Source organism: Myotis myotis, unplaced genomic scaffold, assembly GCF_014108235.1.
Source record: "Myotis myotis isolate mMyoMyo1 unplaced genomic scaffold, mMyoMyo1.p scaffold_m19_p_11, whole genome shotgun sequence".
Classification (NCBI taxonomy): Eukaryota; Metazoa; Chordata; class Mammalia; order Chiroptera; family Vespertilionidae; genus Myotis; species Myotis myotis.
In genome coordinates, this window is record NW_023416315.1 from 1,730,340 (window position 1) to 1,749,716 (window position 19,377).

The following is a 19,377-nucleotide window of genomic DNA, read 5'->3' on the forward strand; positions in this document are numbered from 1 at the left end:
CCCACAACCCGGGCCTGTGGCCTGACTGGGAACGGACCCGTGACCTCCCGGTGCAAAGGTGGACGCTCAACCACTGAGCCACACCGGCCGGGCAACTCTCACATTGTTTACAGCGTCACATTCCAAGTTACTGTCCAACAGTGTCCTGTCCCCAGAGAAGGGGGAGTTTGATATTCCGAGCCAGGTCTCCCTAATGCTTAACTGGCGGGGGGTGGGGTACAGAAAGATTGGGGACCAAGGTGCTGCCGTCCGCAGGTAAGGACAGCCCCGCGCACAGGTGTCACGGGGCTCAGAAGGTAAACATAGAAAAGGGGGCTCAGCAAACTCAAGGACCCCCAGCAAAGGTGACATCACACAGAGCTGCTCAACAGGCACACAGGTCCGTGTGGCCGTGACTCTGAGGCATCGGGCGCACCCAGTGACAGTGTGTGGCATCCCTGTCACCAAGGCTGTTCCTCTCTCTCTCTCCCTCCCTTCCTCTCTGAAATCAATAAACGTATATTTAAAAAAATAAAAATGAAAACGCATACAAAAAGTTCAGACGCCCCTGGAAGACACCGGACACTTTAAAAAACCTTGACCACCTGTACAACAAAGACAGCACGCGCCCCTACCTTCTCCGATGCCTTGTCTGGCGCGGGCGGCCCCGCCCCGGGCAGGGACGGAGGCGGCGGGGCCCGGCGCTTCTTCATGTCGGACTTGACGGACACCCCCGAGATGCTGCTCAGCGAGAGCGCGGGGCCCAGCGTGATGGAGCGGGAGTTCACGGACGGGGAGTTTGGCGTCGTCAGAGAGCCCTGTCGGGGAGACAGACGGACGCCCCATCAGTTCTGTGTGCCTTCTCCCCACCAGAGCTCAGATCTGAGCGCCAGTGCCCACGCGCGTCGCCTCCATGACCTGCTCAGGTTATCTGCTCTAAGCCCAGCCACGCGACGGCGTGGCACCCGGATGCTCAAAGCAAACACGCCGCGGAGACGGCCACCGCGGACGCACACGACGTGTGCTCAGAGCCCAACCGGACCCCCACAGATTCTACCGTGTAAGTCTACACTGAACCCTGCCTTTCCCTTTCTGTTCCTGATGTTCTTGTTTTTTCTTTTCTTTTTTTAAATATATATTTTATTGATTTTTTACAGAGAGGAAGGGAGAAGGATAGAGAGTTAGAAACATCGATGAGAGAGAAACATCGATCAGCTGCCTCCTGCACACTCTCTACTGGAGATGTGCCCGCAACCAAGGTACATGCCCTTGACGGGAATCGAACCCGGGACCCTTCAGTCCGCAGGCCGACGCTCTACCCACTGAGCCACACCGGTCAGGGCCTTGTTTTCTTTTTTTAACCTCCTAGGGATGTCCTCCCAGTGGTTATTGTCCAAATCCTCTCCGGGGCCGCTCAGCACCGACTGCGGCCGTCCCTCCTCCACGGGGCCTCCGTGCTGCCTCCAAAGAACTCACGGCGGGAGCGTCACCGTGTGAGCCTTCGCTAAAGGCCGCCGCTGACGGTGCCTCCTGCGTGTAACTACAGGCCCCCCGGCCTGTCCTCGGGCAGCAAACGGCCCCGCCTCGCTGCGACCAGGGGGTGAAAGGGAATCCCGGGTCCCTGTCACCCCAGAAGGAGGGTCACATGTTGAGAAACTGTAAGTCATCTGGGGTCTATTTCTGGGGTGCCTCCAGCAGAGGGGACATCCCAGCACACAGGGTGTACTTACTGGGGATGGAGCCTGCAACCTGGGCCTGTGCCCTGCCCGGGAGTCGAACTCTGTGACCTCCTGGTTCCTAGGTGGATGCTCAGCCACCGAGCCACGGGCCGGGCTCCACGATTTGATTTTGATTCCCTAATCTCGCTGTGGTGTCTTTTATAAGGGCACCCTGCCCTTCAATGAAAACGGGCTTTGGGGATGGGGGTCCTCCTAGAATCCCCGAGGCCAGAGAAGAGGAGCGGGTAGTGGGCCGAGGCATGCACCTCTCCTAGGCGCTGGCTGGGAGCTCGTCGCTCTGCAGACACACACGGACCGGCTGCCCCCAAACCGGGGAAGACACGCGGCCTTTCCGGAAATCAAGAGGCCACGCCCGTGCGGAGCGCATCGCAGGTGACATGGTGCGCGGGGGAAGCTGCTCCGAGCCCAGCGCCGGCGAGAAACCACGCTGGCCCGTGCCTGGATGGAGGCATCCGCCCGCCGAACTCCCGCGGGCTGCTAATCCACACGTCTGAACGGAAGGCACTGCGAGCGGTGCCAGCCCCACGTTTGAAAAGTCTCGTCCAGACGGACTGATAATAAAGGTTGGTTCCGCATCTCAGGCAGGCGGCTGGGCCCCGGGACGTGCGTTTCTGTTCTCCCTGGTGAGCGGGGCTCCGCAAACAGGGAATGTTAGGTTTGCAGGCCCGGAGGGTGGCCTGTCAAGGGGACTGGCTGTGCTCGTGAAGACACTGCCCCCTTGTGGCCGAGCTGGCTCACCACACCTTCTGGTTCTGGAGCATCCACTTGGGACAGGATGCTTTATTTTTTAAAATTTTTAAAAATTGTGGACGATGTTACCAATGTCCCCCATTCCCTCCACCCAACCCAGCCCCACGCCAGGCCGCCCCACACTCTGTCTGCATCCCCGGCGACGTTTCCATGCTCATCGGCGAATCTCTCGCTGGGACAGGATTCTTCCCGGGCAAACGGACAGAGTGCGGGGTCTCCGACACGCAGGGGGTGGGGCAGCGGAAATGACGGGGTTTGCTTTACAGCTGAGTTGTGTTGCTTTTTAAAATATATTTTTATGGACGTCAGAGAGGAAGGGAGAGAGAAACATCCATGATGAGAGTCATTGATCGGCCGCCACCTGCACGCCCCACACTGGGGATCGATCCCACAGCCCAGGCGTGTGCCCTGACCGGGATGCACCTCTCGAACCCTGACCACCTCGTTCAGAGGTCCACGCTCAACCACTGAGCCACGCCAGCCGGCTTTACAGCTTAGTTTTTAATAACTTTTCCCCAAAGCATCATGTTACTGGTGGGTGCCCCCATACGCATCAGGACTTTTACAGGCGGGACCCGTCCTCTGTCCGCCTCCCTCCGGGCCGGGCCCAGGGCGGGCACACGTCGGCCTGGGTCGGGCCTGGGTCTGTGATCTGCATTTGGAAACCAGTTCTGAGCAGTGAGACACAAAGACCGTGATGACGATGCTTCTGTCACCGTCTTCAGGGGCAAAGGGGAAACGCCCGAGGCGTCACATGAGGCTCACGCGATTCGCTTCAGATGGGGCCCCAGCAGGCGGCTTCCTATTCATCTCTGTTTGGAGAACCTTTGATCATTTTATTTTTTTATGACAATTGGGTTGACTGGCCAGGAGAAAAGTGCCCCGGGACAGTTTCCTGTCCGTCGGAAGCACATAAACGATGCCCGTGCTCTCCTTTCCTCTTTGTTGGATTTATGGGCGGCACTGGTGAACAGAAGTACACACAGCCCCCCGACACACCCCCTGCGCCCTGCGTGTGTGCTCAGCACCCCGATCGCCACCCCGAGCCCAGTCTCATCGGTCACTCTGGGTCAGTCGCACGGATGGAATGCGGCTTTGGAAACCCAGGCCAGAGGCCCACAGCGGGCAGCGACCGCCGCCCGGAGCGAGGCCCTCTGAGCCACGCAGGACTTCTCTCGTCCTCTGGGCCCTGCTCCCAAGGACGGCCGCTGCCACGCCTGGGCTCAAGGACAGACACCCCTCCCCGGGAAACAAGGGGGCTAAACCCACCGACCGGACACCGTGAAGAAACCAGATGTCCAGCTGGGAGGATGCTTAAAATAAACGTGTTATTAAAACACATTGTATCTGCAAACGTGAATGGAAACTGACATTTCAATTTCCTCAGACCGATGGTGACGTCGTGGGTCTAGAACAGTGGTTCTCAACCTGTGGGTCGCGACCCCTTTGGCGGCCGAACAACCCTTTCACAGGGGTCGCCTCAGACCATCCTGCATATCAGATATTTACATGACGACTCTTAACAGTAGCAACATGACAGTGATGAAGTAGCAACGACAATAATTGTGTGGTTGGGTCACAACATGAGGAACTGTATTTAAAGGGCCAGAAGGTTGAGAACCACTGCTCTAGAAAGTGCCAGCCGCGCACTGACTGCTGGGTGAGACCTGACCAAGCGCGTCTTTCCTTCCAGCTCCCGGGATCGCAGCTCCAGGTGAGTAACAGACCCCTTGGCCAGTCACGCGGCTTCCGAACCCTGGCTGCTGACGATGCGAAAAGACCCCAATCGGGTACCGGTGAAAGGTCACGAGAAGTGACCGTTGCGCCGGGACGGCCCCCGTGGGATCGGCGAGGGCAGGGTGTGCCGTGGCCAGCACGTCAAGGGCCGTTCAGCCTTCACGCTTAGTCATGAAGCTGCTTCCTCGGGGCTCGCACCCCCAGCAGGAAAAGGGATGGAGTCCCCTCCGGAGACCTGCAGGGTCCTATTAACCCAGGGGGCCCTTTTCCTGCCCAGGGCCAGCTGCGTGTTTATAACAGCATCCGGGGCCACACAAAACCGCCCACTTAAACACCAGCCTGCTCCATGCGGCCAGGCATTTAATTAACGCCCCTTCGTGCCCTGGCAGGGCCAGACCAGATGGCTTCGTGGGCCTTACACGGCCCGCGGGCTGGACGTCCCCCACCCCTGCTATTAACCAGTCACCCCGGTAGGTTTGATTTTTAAAATGGAAAGGGGCACCGAGTCCACGCGGAAGCTCTTCTAGTTTATCAATAAAACACGGTCACTCGTGGAAATGTGGGACGAGTGAAAAAAAATGGCCTTCCATCTATTAAAGAGGTCCTTTCAAGAAAAAGCTCCTTTCCCTGGCCACAGTTACAGATGGCCGCTGTAACATTCTACCCCGCGCCCGTCCGTGATTATAGCCAGAGCTCAACCTGGAGCGCTGTCTTCCTGCGAGAAGCTTCATGACCATCAGAAAATCTAAGTCAGACAGACACTGACACCTCACGTCCCATTTCATTTTAAGATGCGGCGAAAGAACTCCAGGCATGAAAGCAGACTGCGGAGCAGGAAGTCTGACACCGGCGGGCTCGGAAATGTGAAACCGAGAACAACAATAACGCAAATTTCTCACTGCGGCAGGAGAGTCTGTCTTTGCCATTTTTAAGACATGACAGTACGAATCAAACTTTCACCAGATCCATTTCAAAGGTCCATGTTTATAAGCTGCTGTGAATTCTTTTCTGTCCAGTGTTTAAAATGAAGAAGAACCTTTTTCTATGCCAACGCGGCCGTGGGGGGCTCGGGGAGTTTCTGAGGCTCTGAGGGTGTAGCTGCCGAGTGAGGAGCAGGTCGATCCAGGCGGGGACAGGCCAGTGTGTCTCCCAAAACGCCAGCTCGAGAGCGCGCCACTCCAGCCACCTAGCAGCCCTGCCGCGGCGGCTGCGGGGAACTAACATCCCAGTGGCCAGTGGAGCCGGGCGACCGAGCCAGAGCCGAATGCAGCTCCTACCGAGGCCCAGAGCGAATGGGAGCCCCACACCCCGGTCGATAAAGTGACTGCAATTTCACCCTCTGGAAGCCGAACAGAGCCCCGCAGCGCTGCCCGCTGAGCAAGGCGCAAGGCGCGCCCGCCGGTGCCCGTACTCACGTGGGAGGCCCTGCCCGGCGCCAGCTTCGCGGTGTCCTCGTCGCTGTCCGCCGACAGCCGGCCCTGCTCCACCTGCGGCAGAAGCACAGCACCGTCATCGCGGGGAAAGTGGGCGCAGAGCACAGGCCAGCCGGCCACTCCAGGCGCCGCATCTGCACCCACAGCGTCCCCGCGGCCTCCCCTCGGCCGAGCCTGAAAGCCGCTCTCAGGGGCTCGCTGCTCTGGACGCCACAGTTTTGAAGCCACAGCTTACAGGGGTGACTGCTCTTCCTGTTCCCCAGCAGCGTCTCTTTATTTTTTTTTAAATATATTCTTATTGATTTCAGAGAGGAAGGGAGAGGGAGAGAGAGAGAGAGACATCAATGATGAGAGAGAATCACGGATCGGCTGCCTCCTGCTCGCCCCCCACTGGGGATCGAGCCGCAACCCAGGCCTGTGCCCGACCGGGAATTGAACCCCGACCTCCCGGTTCCTGGGTCGACGCTCAACCACTGACCCACGTGGGCGGGCTCAGCATCTCTTCAGGTCAGAGAGCAGGTCGTGCTAGGCCGGGAGGGTGCTGAGCTGTGGAGTTGGCTCAGAACCCAGCAGTCAGCAGGCCTCAGGGTCTATGAGCTGTACATTCAGGTTAGCATCGAGCACTGGTCGGCTGGGCACGCGTCACCGACCGGATGCCTCCTTCCTCACGGATAACAGGTAACCGTGACGCCGCACATCACTGTCTGGGATAGGCTGCCAGGAGGTGCTGGCCACACGCCACAGAACCACGTGGCTCAGCTGGGAAATACAGCCCCGGGCCCACTCGCCCCCCCGTGAGAATCTCTGCGTCATGAGCCAGGAACCCATTGTCTCAGGTGCTTCCTCAGTACTTTTGAGAACTGCGGGGTTCGCGGATTAAGTGTCACAATGACCCCAAAGTGTCACGTTTTAAAAGCGTTAAAACACCGCAGTTTTAAAACAAGAAGGGGTATTTGCTGTCATATACTTCAGCCAAAATGGTACCTCTTTACGCATATGCTCTAGTGCCGTGGTCGGCAAACTGCGGCTTGCGAGCCACATGCGGCTCTTTGGCCCCTTGAGTGTGGCTCTTCCTAAGCCTTAGGAGGACCCTAATTAAGTTAATAACAATGTACCTACCTATAGAGTTTAAGTTTAAAAAATTTGGCTCTCAAAAGAAATTTCAGTCGTTGTCCTGTTGCTATTTTGCTCTGTGGACTGATGCGTTTGCCGACCACTGGCCTATGAGAGCTCACTCACTCAACACACGTGCACTTACATTCCCCCTGAAGGAGCCACAGAAAGGCTCGCTTTAGCTTGAATGCCTTGACGTCCGTGTTCTCTCTGAGACTGCTTGTGGACTATCAGGCATCGTAGGATTTTAGAAGTAATTTACAAAATGATTTACTCCAAACCTCCTCTTCTTTTTTTCTTTTAATATATTTTTATTGATTTCAGAGAGGAAGGGAGAGAGAGAATCATGGATCGGCTGCCTCCTGCACGCCCCACACTGGGATTGAGCCCACAACCCCCGCCTGTGCCCTTGACCAGAATCGAACCCAGGACCGTTCAGTCCGCAGGCTGACGCTCTGTCCCTGGAGCCAAGCCAGCGAGGGCCAAACCCTCTTCTTGTTAATGAAGAAACACTGAGGCCCGACAGGTCCAGGAACGGGCCGTGTGGGGGAGGCGAGCGTGGGGGCTCTGGACGGACATGTGGGCGCGGGGCTCTGCGTCCTCCCCGTGTTAGCTCCGGGCACAGCAGCCGGTCCCTGCGCCCGGAAGATGGGGCGGCCCCCTCTCCCCCAGGTCTCCGTAAGTTAAATGAGATTGACGGAGCAACGTATCTCAAACCACACAAATGGAGAGACGCAAGGGATGAAGAAGCCAGCCCCAAACGGCAGTAAATGACACAACAAGGATGCGACTGCAGGAAGGATGTGGAGGGAGAAAAAAAATAAAGTTAACGTGAGGGAGAGACCCACGTGAAAGAGGGGGCGTATGAGGAAGGAAAACACCCCTGGCTGGTGTGGCTCAGTGGATACAGCGTCAGGGCTGCGGACTGAAGAATCCCAGGTTCAATTCAGGTCAAGGGCATGTGCCCAGGTTTCGGGCTCAATCCCCAGCAGGGGGCGTGCAGGAGGCAGCGGATCGATGGTTCTCTCTCATCACTGATGTTTCTCTCTCTCTCTCTCTCTCTGAAATCAATAAAAATATACTTAAACAAAAGAAAGAAAACTGCTTCTGGCCAGTCCGAGAGAGAGGAGAGAAAGGATGGACGGGGAAGTCCCTGGCATAGGACAGCCTTTGTCGTCCGTGGCATCTGCACAACGGCTCACCCTTTCCGGCCGCGGTCAGAGCCAAGCCAGGCTCTCCGGCTTAAACAAAAGCATTTCTAGACGGTTCACTGCCTTTGTGGGCAGCTCCTGCCACTGGGCTCATTTGTGGGGATCCGGGCTGTTTCACCCGCGCTCAGCTGTGCCTGCCCCACCCACTCCCCACCCCCATCCGAGCAACCAGCCTGCGCCCCGGCCCTGGGCACCGGGCAGGCGGCAGCGGGCACGGGCTCGGCGCCACGGTCTGCAGGCGAATAAACCCCATCGCCCAGAACCGCTTCGGGGTTCGCGTGTGGAAGAGAAGCCGTCATTGGGGTGCACCCGGAGAAGCCCCCTTGGACCCGGGGAACTGCTATCCCAGCCTGTTTGGGAGCCGCCCAGGCAGCTCGAGCGCGAACACCTCGGAAACACGTTGGCAGGAGGCACAGTGCCAACGGCTCCCCTCACCTTGCCGTTGCTTCTTTTGTTCACTTTGAAGAACCCAAGGAACTTCTTCTTCTCCTTCTCCGTCTCATCGCTGCCAAAGGAGGACTTTCTGAAGGTTTCTGGGAGGGAGAGAAAGTCCTCAGTTACTTTTCAGCATCAACACGTCGCGTTAAAAATCTCAGCAAACACACCCTCTCCTCTTAAACTTGGTTTCGTTCTTCTAAGAGTAGAACCGCCCACGACCCGCGCCCCCAAGCCTGCACCCACCAGCCTGCACCCGGGTACGAAACGCCCCGGGCCTCGCGCTCGCCGGTGGGGACGGGGCGTTCCCTCTGGCCGCGCTCACATCCCCGATCCTCCTTGGCTCAGCGGCAAGCTTTCCTCTCTAGTGACATTCTCCAGGGGACCACGGCTTCCCTCTCTCTCTCTCTCTCTCCCTCCCTCTCTCTCTCTGAGCTTGAAATCCTCAATCTTTTTCCTTCTTCATCAGGATTTTTTTAAAAATAACTATTTTAGCCCAACAGGCATGGCTCAGTGTCAACCTATGAACCAGGGGGTCCTGGGTTCGATTCCAGGTCAGGGCACAGGCCCAGGTTGCAGGCTCGATCCCCGGGGGGGCGGGGGGCAGTGTAGGAGGCAGCCAATCAGTGATTCTCTCTCATCATTGATGTTTCTCTCTCTCTCTCCCCCTCTCCCTTCCTCTCTGAAATCAGTAAAAATATATATTACAAAGTAAAATAATAAAATAACTATTTTATTATTTGGGGGGTGTTCATTATTAATTTCGTTTATTTTTCCATCGCGGCTGATATTCAGTCTTAGTCCTCATTCGTTCCAGGCGTGAGGCACAGACGTTAGACAACCAGGTCTGCACAGCGTGGTCCCCGATATCCCCGCACCCACTGCTCCCCTCCCCACCCCCACTCCCACCCCCGCCCCGGCCGCCTGCACAGCTAGCACAGTCTCGTCGACTCGGTCCTGGGCTGGCAGTCACTGGGACCCAGGGTGGGCTGGAACGGGCGCTCTCCTGGGCCACGGACCCTGCAGCCCTGACGTGTCAGCAGGTGACAGCCTCGCCCAGGGCTGTGGTTCTCACAATGGGGGGGGGGGGGCATGTCAGCACCCCTGGGACTTGGACCCAGTCCTGACCCCTGAATCAGAAGCTCTGAGGGTGGGCCCAGCGCCCTGCACTCAACACGCCCCAGCCTCGGGGATGCTCGAGGTGTGAGGGAGCATTTGAGGGCCAGTGGGGTGGAGGTTACCAGCACCGAGCCTCAGTCTGCTCATCTGCAGAATGGGGTGAACGGGGTGCTGCCCGCCCACCGGTGCCGCACGGCTGCTGACACCATCGCTCACTGGTTTCCCCTCACCCCCCAGGCCACTCAGGCCTCGGCCATCAGCGCGTCCCATCTTTCTCTCCGAGGCCCGTGGATACAGCAGGAGGAAAACCCTGGTGTCCCTGAAGGACACGACTTCCCCACGGCACTGCCCACGCCCCACGCCCACGCCCGACGCCAGACCCTGGTGGGACCTCTGGCTGTTCAGCCTGCCGTCCGACAGTAGCAGCTTCTCTTGCTCACGGACTGTGACGCTCCTGTCAGACCAGACCCGAGGCGGAGCGGCAGCAACAGGCACCGTCCCCCCAACAGCGCAAACCCAGGCCTGGCCGGTGGCTCAGTGGTCGGAGCCTTGTCCCGAAACACCCAGGTCATGGGTTCGATTCCCAGTCAGGGCACATGCATGAATCAACCAACGAATGCATCAATAAGTGAACAATAAAACTGATGTTTCTCTCTCAAAATTGATTTAAAAAAACAAAGAAACACAAGCGCACACATTTGTAAAGTCATTCCGCACGTGGCGGAGGCTCAGGGTTGTCACAAGCGCCAGGGCTCTCGGCAGGTGCCGGCGGCTTGTCATGCACGTCCACTCAGCAGCCACGTGTGCACGTGGAGTTCACGGCTAAACACACGAAAGCCCTCCTCAGGCACGGGGCTGTCCAGTACAACACCCTGTTCTGCGAGGACACTGGCAGCCGCGGGGAGCGTCCGTGTGTGTGCCTGCCTGCGTGTAGACAGGCCGTGTGTGACGGGAGAAGGCAGGTGCGGGTGCGGCGGTGCCCAGCAGGTGGGCGTGGAGGGCATGTTCCTGGCACCCCGGCTCGAGGGCCACCCACCAACCCAGAGGCCTCAGGACACTGCGCGGGATCGGGCCTCGGTCCTCTGCCTGGACAGGGACGGGGCGGCCGGCACCCACAGGGCTGATTGTGGCCAGACGTGACCCCCCCACTGGTGCCAGCCCACGCCCAGTGTTCTCACTTTCACTTGATTTTCTAGAAATAAGACCTAGTGTTAAACACTCTAACAACATGAACAGAAATTCTCGTAAACGATAAAAACTCACCGGGATGTTAACGAGCTGTGTGCGCGCAATCCAGAAGGTTCATTAACATCCCACTACGTACGCATGTGTGTGTGTCTATGTTACGTGTGCACGCGTACGTAAATATATATGTATGTGTGCACATATATACAATCGGTGAGAAATCAGTGTCAGAATAAGTGCAAAATCTGAACTCCTCGTTTTTATATTTATGGCGGCAAAGGTTAAACATCACAAACCATGATGCCCTGAATTCTGCAGCAGGCAGGATGGAGCTCAAGGACAGTGAGCACATGTGAGTACAGGTGCGCACATGTGAGTACAGGTAAGCACAGGTAAGTACAAGCAAGAACAGGTCCACACAGGCAAGCACAGGAATGCACAGCTATAGGCAAGCACAGCGAGTACACGGAGGCACACGTACAGGCAAGTACAGGCGAGCACAGGTAAGTACTGGCGAGCACAGGTAAGTACAGGTGAGCACAGGTAAGTACAGGCGAGCACAGGTAAGTACTGGCGAGCACAGGTAAGTACAGGTGAGCACAGGTAAGCACAGGCGAGCACAGGTAAGTACAGGTAAGTATAGGTGAGTATAGGCAAGCACAGGTGAGTACAGGTAAGTACAGGCGAGCACAGGTGAATACAGGTAAGTACAGGCGAGCACAGGTGAGTACAGGCGAGCACAGGTGAGTACAGGTGAGAAGGAAATGGCGCCTCACGCAGGGACTGCTGTCCGCCCTGGAGCCTCCTGGAGCCCATTTCCTCACAGCAGCCCTTGGCTTCTCAGTCAGAACCACAGCAAATCCTGCCACAGGACATTCCGTTCTCAGCCAACCAGGAGCCGAGAACCAGCACAGCCTCCCTGGGCCGGCAAGCCCTGCCACCCCCACCCCCCCCCCCGCCCCCCCAGCCACACGGCCCGAGGCCCTCACTCCGTGCACGTCCCCAGCCATGCAGGTGCAGCCCGCGGGGCTCACTGACCTCGGCAGCGCAGGGAGGGCTCCGACTGCGTTTTGGTCAGAAGAACTGGAAAGGCAGCGAGGAGAGAGTGAGGGCGAGCCGGGCCGAGGCCGCCGGCAGCAGCCCCTGACCAGGGCTGGGCACTCGTCAGCCTCGGGGGGCTGTCAGTCCGTCAGCCTCGGGGGGCTGTCTGTCCGTCATTCTCGGGGGGCTGTCTGTCCATCATTCTCGGGGGGCTGTCAGTCCGTCATTCTCAGGGGGCTGTCAGTCCATCAGCCTCGGGGGGCTGTCTGTCCGTCATTCTCGGGGGGCTGTCTGTCGGTCAGTACAGGCCCAGTGCAGAGTGGGCTGCACCCTGGCCTTGAGCCCCCGGAGCACAGAGCAGGTGGCCAGGCCAGCACCCCGGGAGGATGGCCCTCCCAGGAGGCAGCCCAGCCTTGGCCGCCCCAGCTCAGCTGGGGCTGGGAGGGGAGGGAGCCAGAAAGGGGCCAGGAGAGGTATGTGGATGGCCTCCGGAATGTTCTGCGTGAGGCCTTCTCTTCCCCGCGCTCCAGCGCAGGACAGCGTGTTTCCTGTCCCCAGCCTCATGGGAACCAAGTTAGAGTGGGTGCGACCTCCACACAGACACCGCGCTCCGCCCGGGCCCGGGGCAGGTGCCAAGGGGGGTCTGGTGGGAGTTTAAGATGATGCTGGCCCGGCCCCAGGACCCGCGGCTCTTGGCCGTCGGAGCACGTTACAGAGGAAAAGCAGTCTCTGTATCTTGTACTCAGAGGGCTGAACCCCTTCCCGGGCGCCCAGTGAGATCCGGGTTCCAGAGCCACCGCGGGGTGGGGCAAGGGGGAGGGGGAGGCTGGTGCCACTAGGAGCACCAATGTCACCAACATAATTATTGTGATTTTTTATTGCAAGAACTTTTTTAAAAAGTTGTAGGTAAACAGGAAAACCTTGCATACGTCCATATTTTAAAAGCCCAGCATGCTCAATATTTGTGGAATAAAAAGGCAGCAAATATCAAGGGAGGATCTAAGAAGTCCATTTTAAGAATTCTAAGGTCAAAGAATATTAAATTGGGGGAGGGGATGTTCTGTTTGAACAGTCAGTCTTTGTGTCCTTCAGGGACAACGGCTCACACCACAGGTCAGTCTTTGTCCCCACCACCTGCCCCTCTGCCTCCACGCTCCCGTGGCTCACACGGGGACCTCAGGCCACGCGGCCAGCTCCCACGAGGACTGAGCTGTCCCGCATTGGCGACGTCCAAGCGCCGTGAGTGGTCGCGGGGGCTGGGGTGACTGGGCAATGCCAGGGGGCAGCGCCGTGCGTGTGCCCGTGGCTTTGTGAGCGATGCCTGAGACTGGGAGCCGCTACAGGCCACGGAGAAGCCCGTCCACGCGAAGACGGGTTATGTGTGGGCTCCGGGTGGTTCCCTTAGAGGGGAGGCTCTGACGTCCTCGTCGTCCCCCCCTCTCATCTCCCGGAAGCTCACAGAGGAGGGGTAACCGGGGGGCTCGGGGCGGGGTGAGAGGCAGCAGGACCGCCAGGGAGCGAGAACAAGTTGGGTCTGTTTCCTGCCCTGCCCCCTCTGGGTTGGACCGCATCCCAGTTGCCTGAAAATGCGCGCACCCGTCCAGCCGGTGCTGCGGGGCGTCGAGCTGAGCGTTGAAGTGGGGGCCTTGCTCCAGTGTGTTCCCGCGTGTCCCCATGTGCTCCGTGTCCCCATGTGCTCCCACATGCTCCCATGTTTCACATGTTACCACGTGCTCCCGCGTTTTCCCGTGTGCCCACAGGCTCCCACATGTTACCACGTGCTCCCGCGTTTTCCCGTGTGCCCACAGGCTCCCCCATGTTACCACATGCTCCCGCGTTTTCCCATGTGCTCCCACGTGTCCCCCGGGGCCTCACCTCTCTGGTTGTCCCAGGCGTAGAGCTCCTTGATGCCCAGCTCGCTGAGCGACTTGGACAGCTCCAGCTCCTCGCCCGCCACGTTGTCCCTGAGCAGCACCACGTGCTCGGGGCTCACGTCGCACTTGGCGCAGATGACGGGCAGGAGGCTGTGCAGGGGCACCTCGGGGCTCACGCGCACCACGGCCTTCTGTGTCCGCAGGTAGTTCACCACCAGGCGCACGGACTTCTGGGAGGACACACGGGGCGGGGAGCTCGGTGAGCACGTCGGCCCACGGTGGTGCCGGCCGTGGCGTCCACGCCAGATGCGGGTGTGGGAGACGGTGAGCGGCAGTTTCTCCCGCAAGTCAGGGGCTCCCGGGGAGACGGCCCGCAGGACGGGGAGCAGCAATGCCCGGAGAGCACCCCCCCCCCCCGCAGACGCCCCCACCTGCTGAGCACACGGCTAACGACACGGGAGTGGGCATCGGGCAGGGCTCTCCATGGACACCCCAGCACACGCAGGGCCGTCCCCGGGTGCGACCAGACTGAACATGAGGCTTTAGTACACCTCCCACGGGAAACAGCGGGAAGTGCTGTCAAAAAGTCAATGGAACGGAAAACCCTCACCACACAAGGTACCAAACTTCTGTTTAAGAACCAAAATATCGCCCGGCCGGTGGCTCAGTGGTTGACCGTCGGCCTAGGAACCAGGAGGTCACGGTTCGATTCCCGGTCAAGGGCACATGCGGGGTGGCAGGCTCAATCCCCAGTGGGAGGCGTGCAGGAGGCAGCCGATCCATGGTTCTCTCTCATCATTGATGTTTCTCTCTCTCCCTCTCCCTTCCTCTCTGAAATCAATAAAAACATATTTTTAAAAATTCTCTCTGGCCTTTCCTGGTCACGCTCATGGCGCCCAGACCCTGGTGAGTGGACACAGCAGACGTGGACTTTGTGGAGGCGCCGAGGCCGACCTCAGACTGGGCCGGGGTTCCATGAATTTTTGGAAAAAAGCTGGACGCAGGGCCTCTCCACGTGTCTGGCCTGGGGTCGTGCACAGCCCTGGGCCCAGCTGCCCAGGGGTTTACACCTGGCGGCCGGGAAGGTCTGAGCCGCCCGGTGTGACAGGGCTCTCTCCTGGAACATGGACTGGACGTAGGAATTAGGGAAAACGCACCCCGAGGGTCGATGGCATCGTTAACTTTTATCAACCACCCAGACCTAGAAATTCTCAGGAGACGGATGGCTAAACTGCCATTTTTAAAAGCAGGGAATTTTGTACATATTCCAGGAACCTAAACGGATGAAATAGCGCTACTTATGAAGGGAGCTCGAGAACCACAGCAGAGCCGCATTCAGGAGGATAATAAACCGCTGGTGTTCATTTCAATCGATAACCCAAAGTCCGGAAGATGTCCCGTCTAATTAGCATGTTATGCTTTTATTATTATAGATGTTCTCCAATTGCAGTGAGTAAATATTTATAACATCAAAAGTTTTTCAAAATAAAAACTCTTTCCTCCCCTCCCCGCGACCCCTGACCTCCATCTCTAAGAAGTTCACGTCTGGGTCCCGCCGGCCTCTGGGGCAAGGAGGCCTCTAGGCCTGAACCCAGTAGGGTGGCCACGGTGCTTAAGTTTCAATGAATTAAAAGTCAGGTCTGGGGTCCCACTGGCTGCACTGCACATGCTCAGTAGCTGCATCAGTGGCTGCCACCCTGCCAGGCCCAGACTCATGGACCCTCCCATCTCTGCTGGACGTCAGATGGACATGTCTGCTTAGACCAGGCCTCTCCTAACACGGCCCACAGCAAACAGGACTCAGTTCCGGGGACTTTAGTCTTCTCAAATAACCCCGTTTAGTGCCTACCTTTGCCTGGCATGGAAGGAGACCCTCCCCACAGCGCCTGCCTGTGTCACCAAGACCCCAGAGCCCCCTGCTCCCCCAACCACCCATAGCTCCCTCCCCACAGGTGTCTGTGTGTGTCACCAAGACCCCAGGGCCCCCTGCTCCCCCAACCACCCATAGCTCCCTCCCCACAGGTGTCTGCCTGTGTCACCAAGACCCCAGGGCCCCCCCACTACCACCCACAGCTCCCTCCCACAGGTGTCTGCGTGTGCCCTGGGATGACCAGGCCCCCAGCCCACTGACCTCGGGCACCTTGGGGGGGCCAGGCTTGGCCTTCTCGTCGGGAACCTTCTCTTTCAGGAACACGGTGTGCACGTTCAGGGTCCCGACCAGCGTGTTTGGCTTGAAGCTCAGAGGCTGCTGGGCTTCCGGAGGCCAGACCTCCAGGGCGTGGTGGGACGGGTTCAGGTGGTTCTGCAGGCAGAGCTCCACCAGGAGGTCCATCATCGCGTGGCTGGAAGGGGAGACGGAGCGGTCATTAGGGTCTGCGTCTCCCTCAGTCCGGGACAGAACGAGCGAACCAGCGGGCGGGCAGGCGAGCAAACGCACGAGGACAGACAGCGGCCGAGCGTTAATTCTCAGGCGTGACTGTACCCCTCACCGGGGTCAGGCCGGCAAACATGGCACTGACAGGAGGCCCGCGCCTCAGCCCACCGGTGGGGCTGCCACTTTTTTTTAAAATATATTTTTATTGATTTCAGAGAAGAAGGGAGGGAGAGAGAGAAACATCCATGGGACAGCTACTGTGGTTTATTTAAACGAGAATATTCATGTCGGGAGGACAGGGTTAAGGGTCTGACGGCAGATTATAACTCCTCGCTTATCCGACGAGAAGGTCTCTCAGGGGTTGAGCATTGACCTATGAACCAGGAGGTCACAGTTCAATTCCCGGTCAGGGCACAGGCCCGGGTTGCAGGCTTGATCCCCAGTGGGGGGCGTGCAGGAGGCAGCCGGTCCAGGATTCTCTCTCATCATTGGTGTTCCTGTCTCCCTCTTTCCCGCTCCCTTCTTCTCTGAAATCAATAAAAAAATGTATACATAAGAATCGTGAGTAAAACATGATATACTCGCTGGTAAAACTCACGCACCTATAGAAGTAGTTTAAACTGTCGTATTATTGATGCTCTGGAGTCACAGTGACGCACGCGGGAAAAACGTTCTTACAAGGGCCGCCCTGTGAAACGACGAAGCGCAGGCCCTCTTGCGAGTGGGCCATCGTGCACGGACCCTGGGAGCCATCCCTGCCGCAGGGGCCACGGACACCCCCCGACACCCCCTCGAGGTCCAGGGCAGCCCCCACTCTGCACCCGAGCCCTTCCCCGGGACAATGGCACCAGGGGGTGCCCTGAGGAGCAGGCCCCGATACTTCCCTGGGACACTATTTGGGAGCAGCTGGGCCTCAACCCCCACCCCCCAACGCAACAGCTCCCATCCTGGGCAGACCCTGGGCCTGCAGCAATTCTCCCCAAGGTTTTGTTCACCTGCCCCATAAAATAATTTTGAAAATGTATGTAGCCCTTTGCCCATGAAAGTGTCACCTACAATTTTCATTATAAAGCTCAAACTGTAATATGAAAGTCATGACAAAGTCCCGTAGGATCTGAAAACTGACTTTTAAAAATAAACCCGCCCTGGCCGGTTTTGCTCAGTGGATAGAGCGTCGGCCTGCGGACTGAAGGGTCCCAGGTTCGATTTGGGTCAAGGGCATGTACCTTGGTTGCGGGCACATCCCCAGTAGGGAGTGTGCAGGAGGCGGCTGATCGATGTTTCTCTCTCATCGATGTTTCTAAGTCTCTATCCCTCTCCCTTCCTCTCTGTAAAAAAACCAATAAAATATATATATTTTTTAAAAAAATAAAAATAAAGATAAACCTGGCGCATCACCATTTCCAGGGTATTCATGGGAATAAAAACACTCGGGGTCACGTGACCGTGACCGTTGCCCACTTGTAAGTACCCGAACAAACTGCTTCTTAAAGTTTAAATACTTTACATCCGTCCTCGTTCTCCTTGTTTTCCTGGACTCTCCCGCCGCAGGAGGATGCAAATATAGTTTCACGTTTGAAAGACTTCAGCACTGATCACTCTATCGCACTCGCTACAATAAAAACTGTCTAAACACTCTAATTCAAAGTTTTGTTTCCCTGTGACTTGGTTAAAATGTTTTATTATAAAGTGGTTAGTAATGACAGAAGCAGTAACACAGAACCGATCAAACAATATAATTATGACATATTTTGATAAATATTAAGTCTCAAATTAGAAACTCTATTGGTGATAAAACTTCATGTTTTGATGGAAGGAGGCTGTGCCTTTTGTGGGGAAAGAGGTGCAGGTGATGAGGTGCAAGTGACCTTGACCACGTGACCCAGGGGACCAGAGCTCAGGGCGGGGTGGGAGCCACAGGCCTGGGGATCGAGTCCCTTACATTTAACACCCGTGGGTCCCATTTTCTTTCTTTTTAATTATTGTTTTTTTAATGTCTGTTCATTGATTTCAGAGAAGAAGGGAGAGGGAGATAGAAACTTCAACGATGAGAATCATTGATCGGCTGCCTCGTGCACGCCCTCCACTGGGGATCGAGCCCGCAACCCAGGCCTGTGCCCTGACCGGGAATCGAACCCAGGCCTCCTGGTTCATAGGCCGATGCTGAACCACTGAGCCCCACCGGCCGGGCTACTTCTTCCTCTAAACCGGGGTTCAGCGAATAGATTGCGGGCGGCATGTACCTCCATGGCCAGCCTGGGAGGACCTGGGAGGGTCAGTCCAGGAGGCTGCCCCCGGCCGTGGAACTTCAGCACCCAGGACACGGGTACAGACTAGTGGCTGGTCACCTGCTTGGAGGGGGCCCCGGCCTGCACCCCTGGTCTGAGCCCACCTCCTGCCGACCTGGGCAGCGCGTCCCTCCGCTCAGGAAGGCGGGGACCCGGGGCCCATCCACCGTCCTCCTGGGCGAGGCCCTGCAGTTGGCGGCCGGTCGCGCCCGGCCCTTACCTCCCGCTGACCACGCTCCTCCGCTCCAGCCCGCTGGGCAGCACCACCGTGAGGTCCAGCGCCCGCTCCCGCAGGTTCTCCTTCATGTGCAGCAGGTTCTGCTGGCGCCCGGGGGACGCGCTGCGCTGGGGGCTCGGCGCCCTCTGCCCGGTCGGGGTGGCGGCCTTCCCCGGGGGAGGCGGGGCGCGAGCCTTCATCTTCCTCCTGAGGGGCGACAGGGGACCAATGAAGCACCGCGTCCAGCTCGGGCAGCAAGGACATGGCGGCCGGCAGCGCTGTCCTCCTCCTCACTCCCAGCAGCCCCTCCCTCGGCAGTGCCTCCGAGCAGCACGCCTGGGACATCAGTCAGCGGCACGTTCACAAGGATCTATTGTTACTGATTTCAGAGGGGGGAGGAGGGGGAGGGGGGGGAGAGGGAGAGAGAGACATCAATGATGACCGAATAATTGATTGGCTGCCTCCTGCACGCCCCCCACTGGGGATGGAGCCCACAACCCAGGCCTGTGCCCTGACCAGGCATCGAACCGTCATCTCCTGGCTCATAGGTCGACGCTCAACCCCTGAGCGGCCCGCCCGGGCTGTGCGCAGTTTTACAAAGTCCTCATGACAACAGCGGCCGGGCACAACACTGAGAAACAACAGGATGGCCATCTAGTTGATAAACACCAAACACACACTTCCAGGTTCTCCTGGTAACACAACCTGAACCCAGCTGCCAGCGATGCCCTTCCTGGGAAAAGAAGTGGCTCCAACCTTGACCCGACAACGCTCTCAGAACACGGACAACTACGAAGAGCAGAGGGCCCGGCCTGCGGGGCTCGGTGGGTGAGCGTCCACCTATGAAAGAGGCGGCCACGGCTAGATCCCCGAGTGGGTTTG

The 19,377-nt window shown here is 58.0% G+C and overlaps 1 protein-coding gene across 8 annotated transcripts in view; it reads right to left on the reverse strand.

The window, feature by feature from the left end:
• COBL (cordon-bleu WH2 repeat protein) overlaps positions 1 to 19,377 on the reverse strand; it is a 99,852-nt gene that overhangs the window by 41,760 nt on the left and 38,715 nt on the right. For 5 of the 8 annotated variants that reach the window (XM_036327229.1, XM_036327231.1, XM_036327235.1 and 2 more), the window contains exons 2-6: positions 18,499 to 18,702; positions 15,748 to 15,958; positions 13,618 to 13,846; positions 8,398 to 8,495; positions 615 to 797 (exon numbers count right to left, since the gene is read on the reverse strand). In XM_036327229.1, the coding sequence (XP_036183122.1) occupies positions 615 to 797; positions 8,398 to 8,495; positions 13,618 to 13,846; positions 15,748 to 15,958; positions 18,499 to 18,702 (925 nt within the window). Of the gene's footprint in view, positions 1 to 614; positions 798 to 5,620; positions 5,693 to 8,397; positions 8,496 to 11,739; positions 11,785 to 13,617; positions 13,847 to 15,747; positions 15,959 to 18,498; positions 18,703 to 19,377 lie in introns of all 8 variants that reach the window. The other 3 variants (XM_036327230.1, XM_036327228.1, XM_036327233.1) reach the window with 3 other exon arrangements.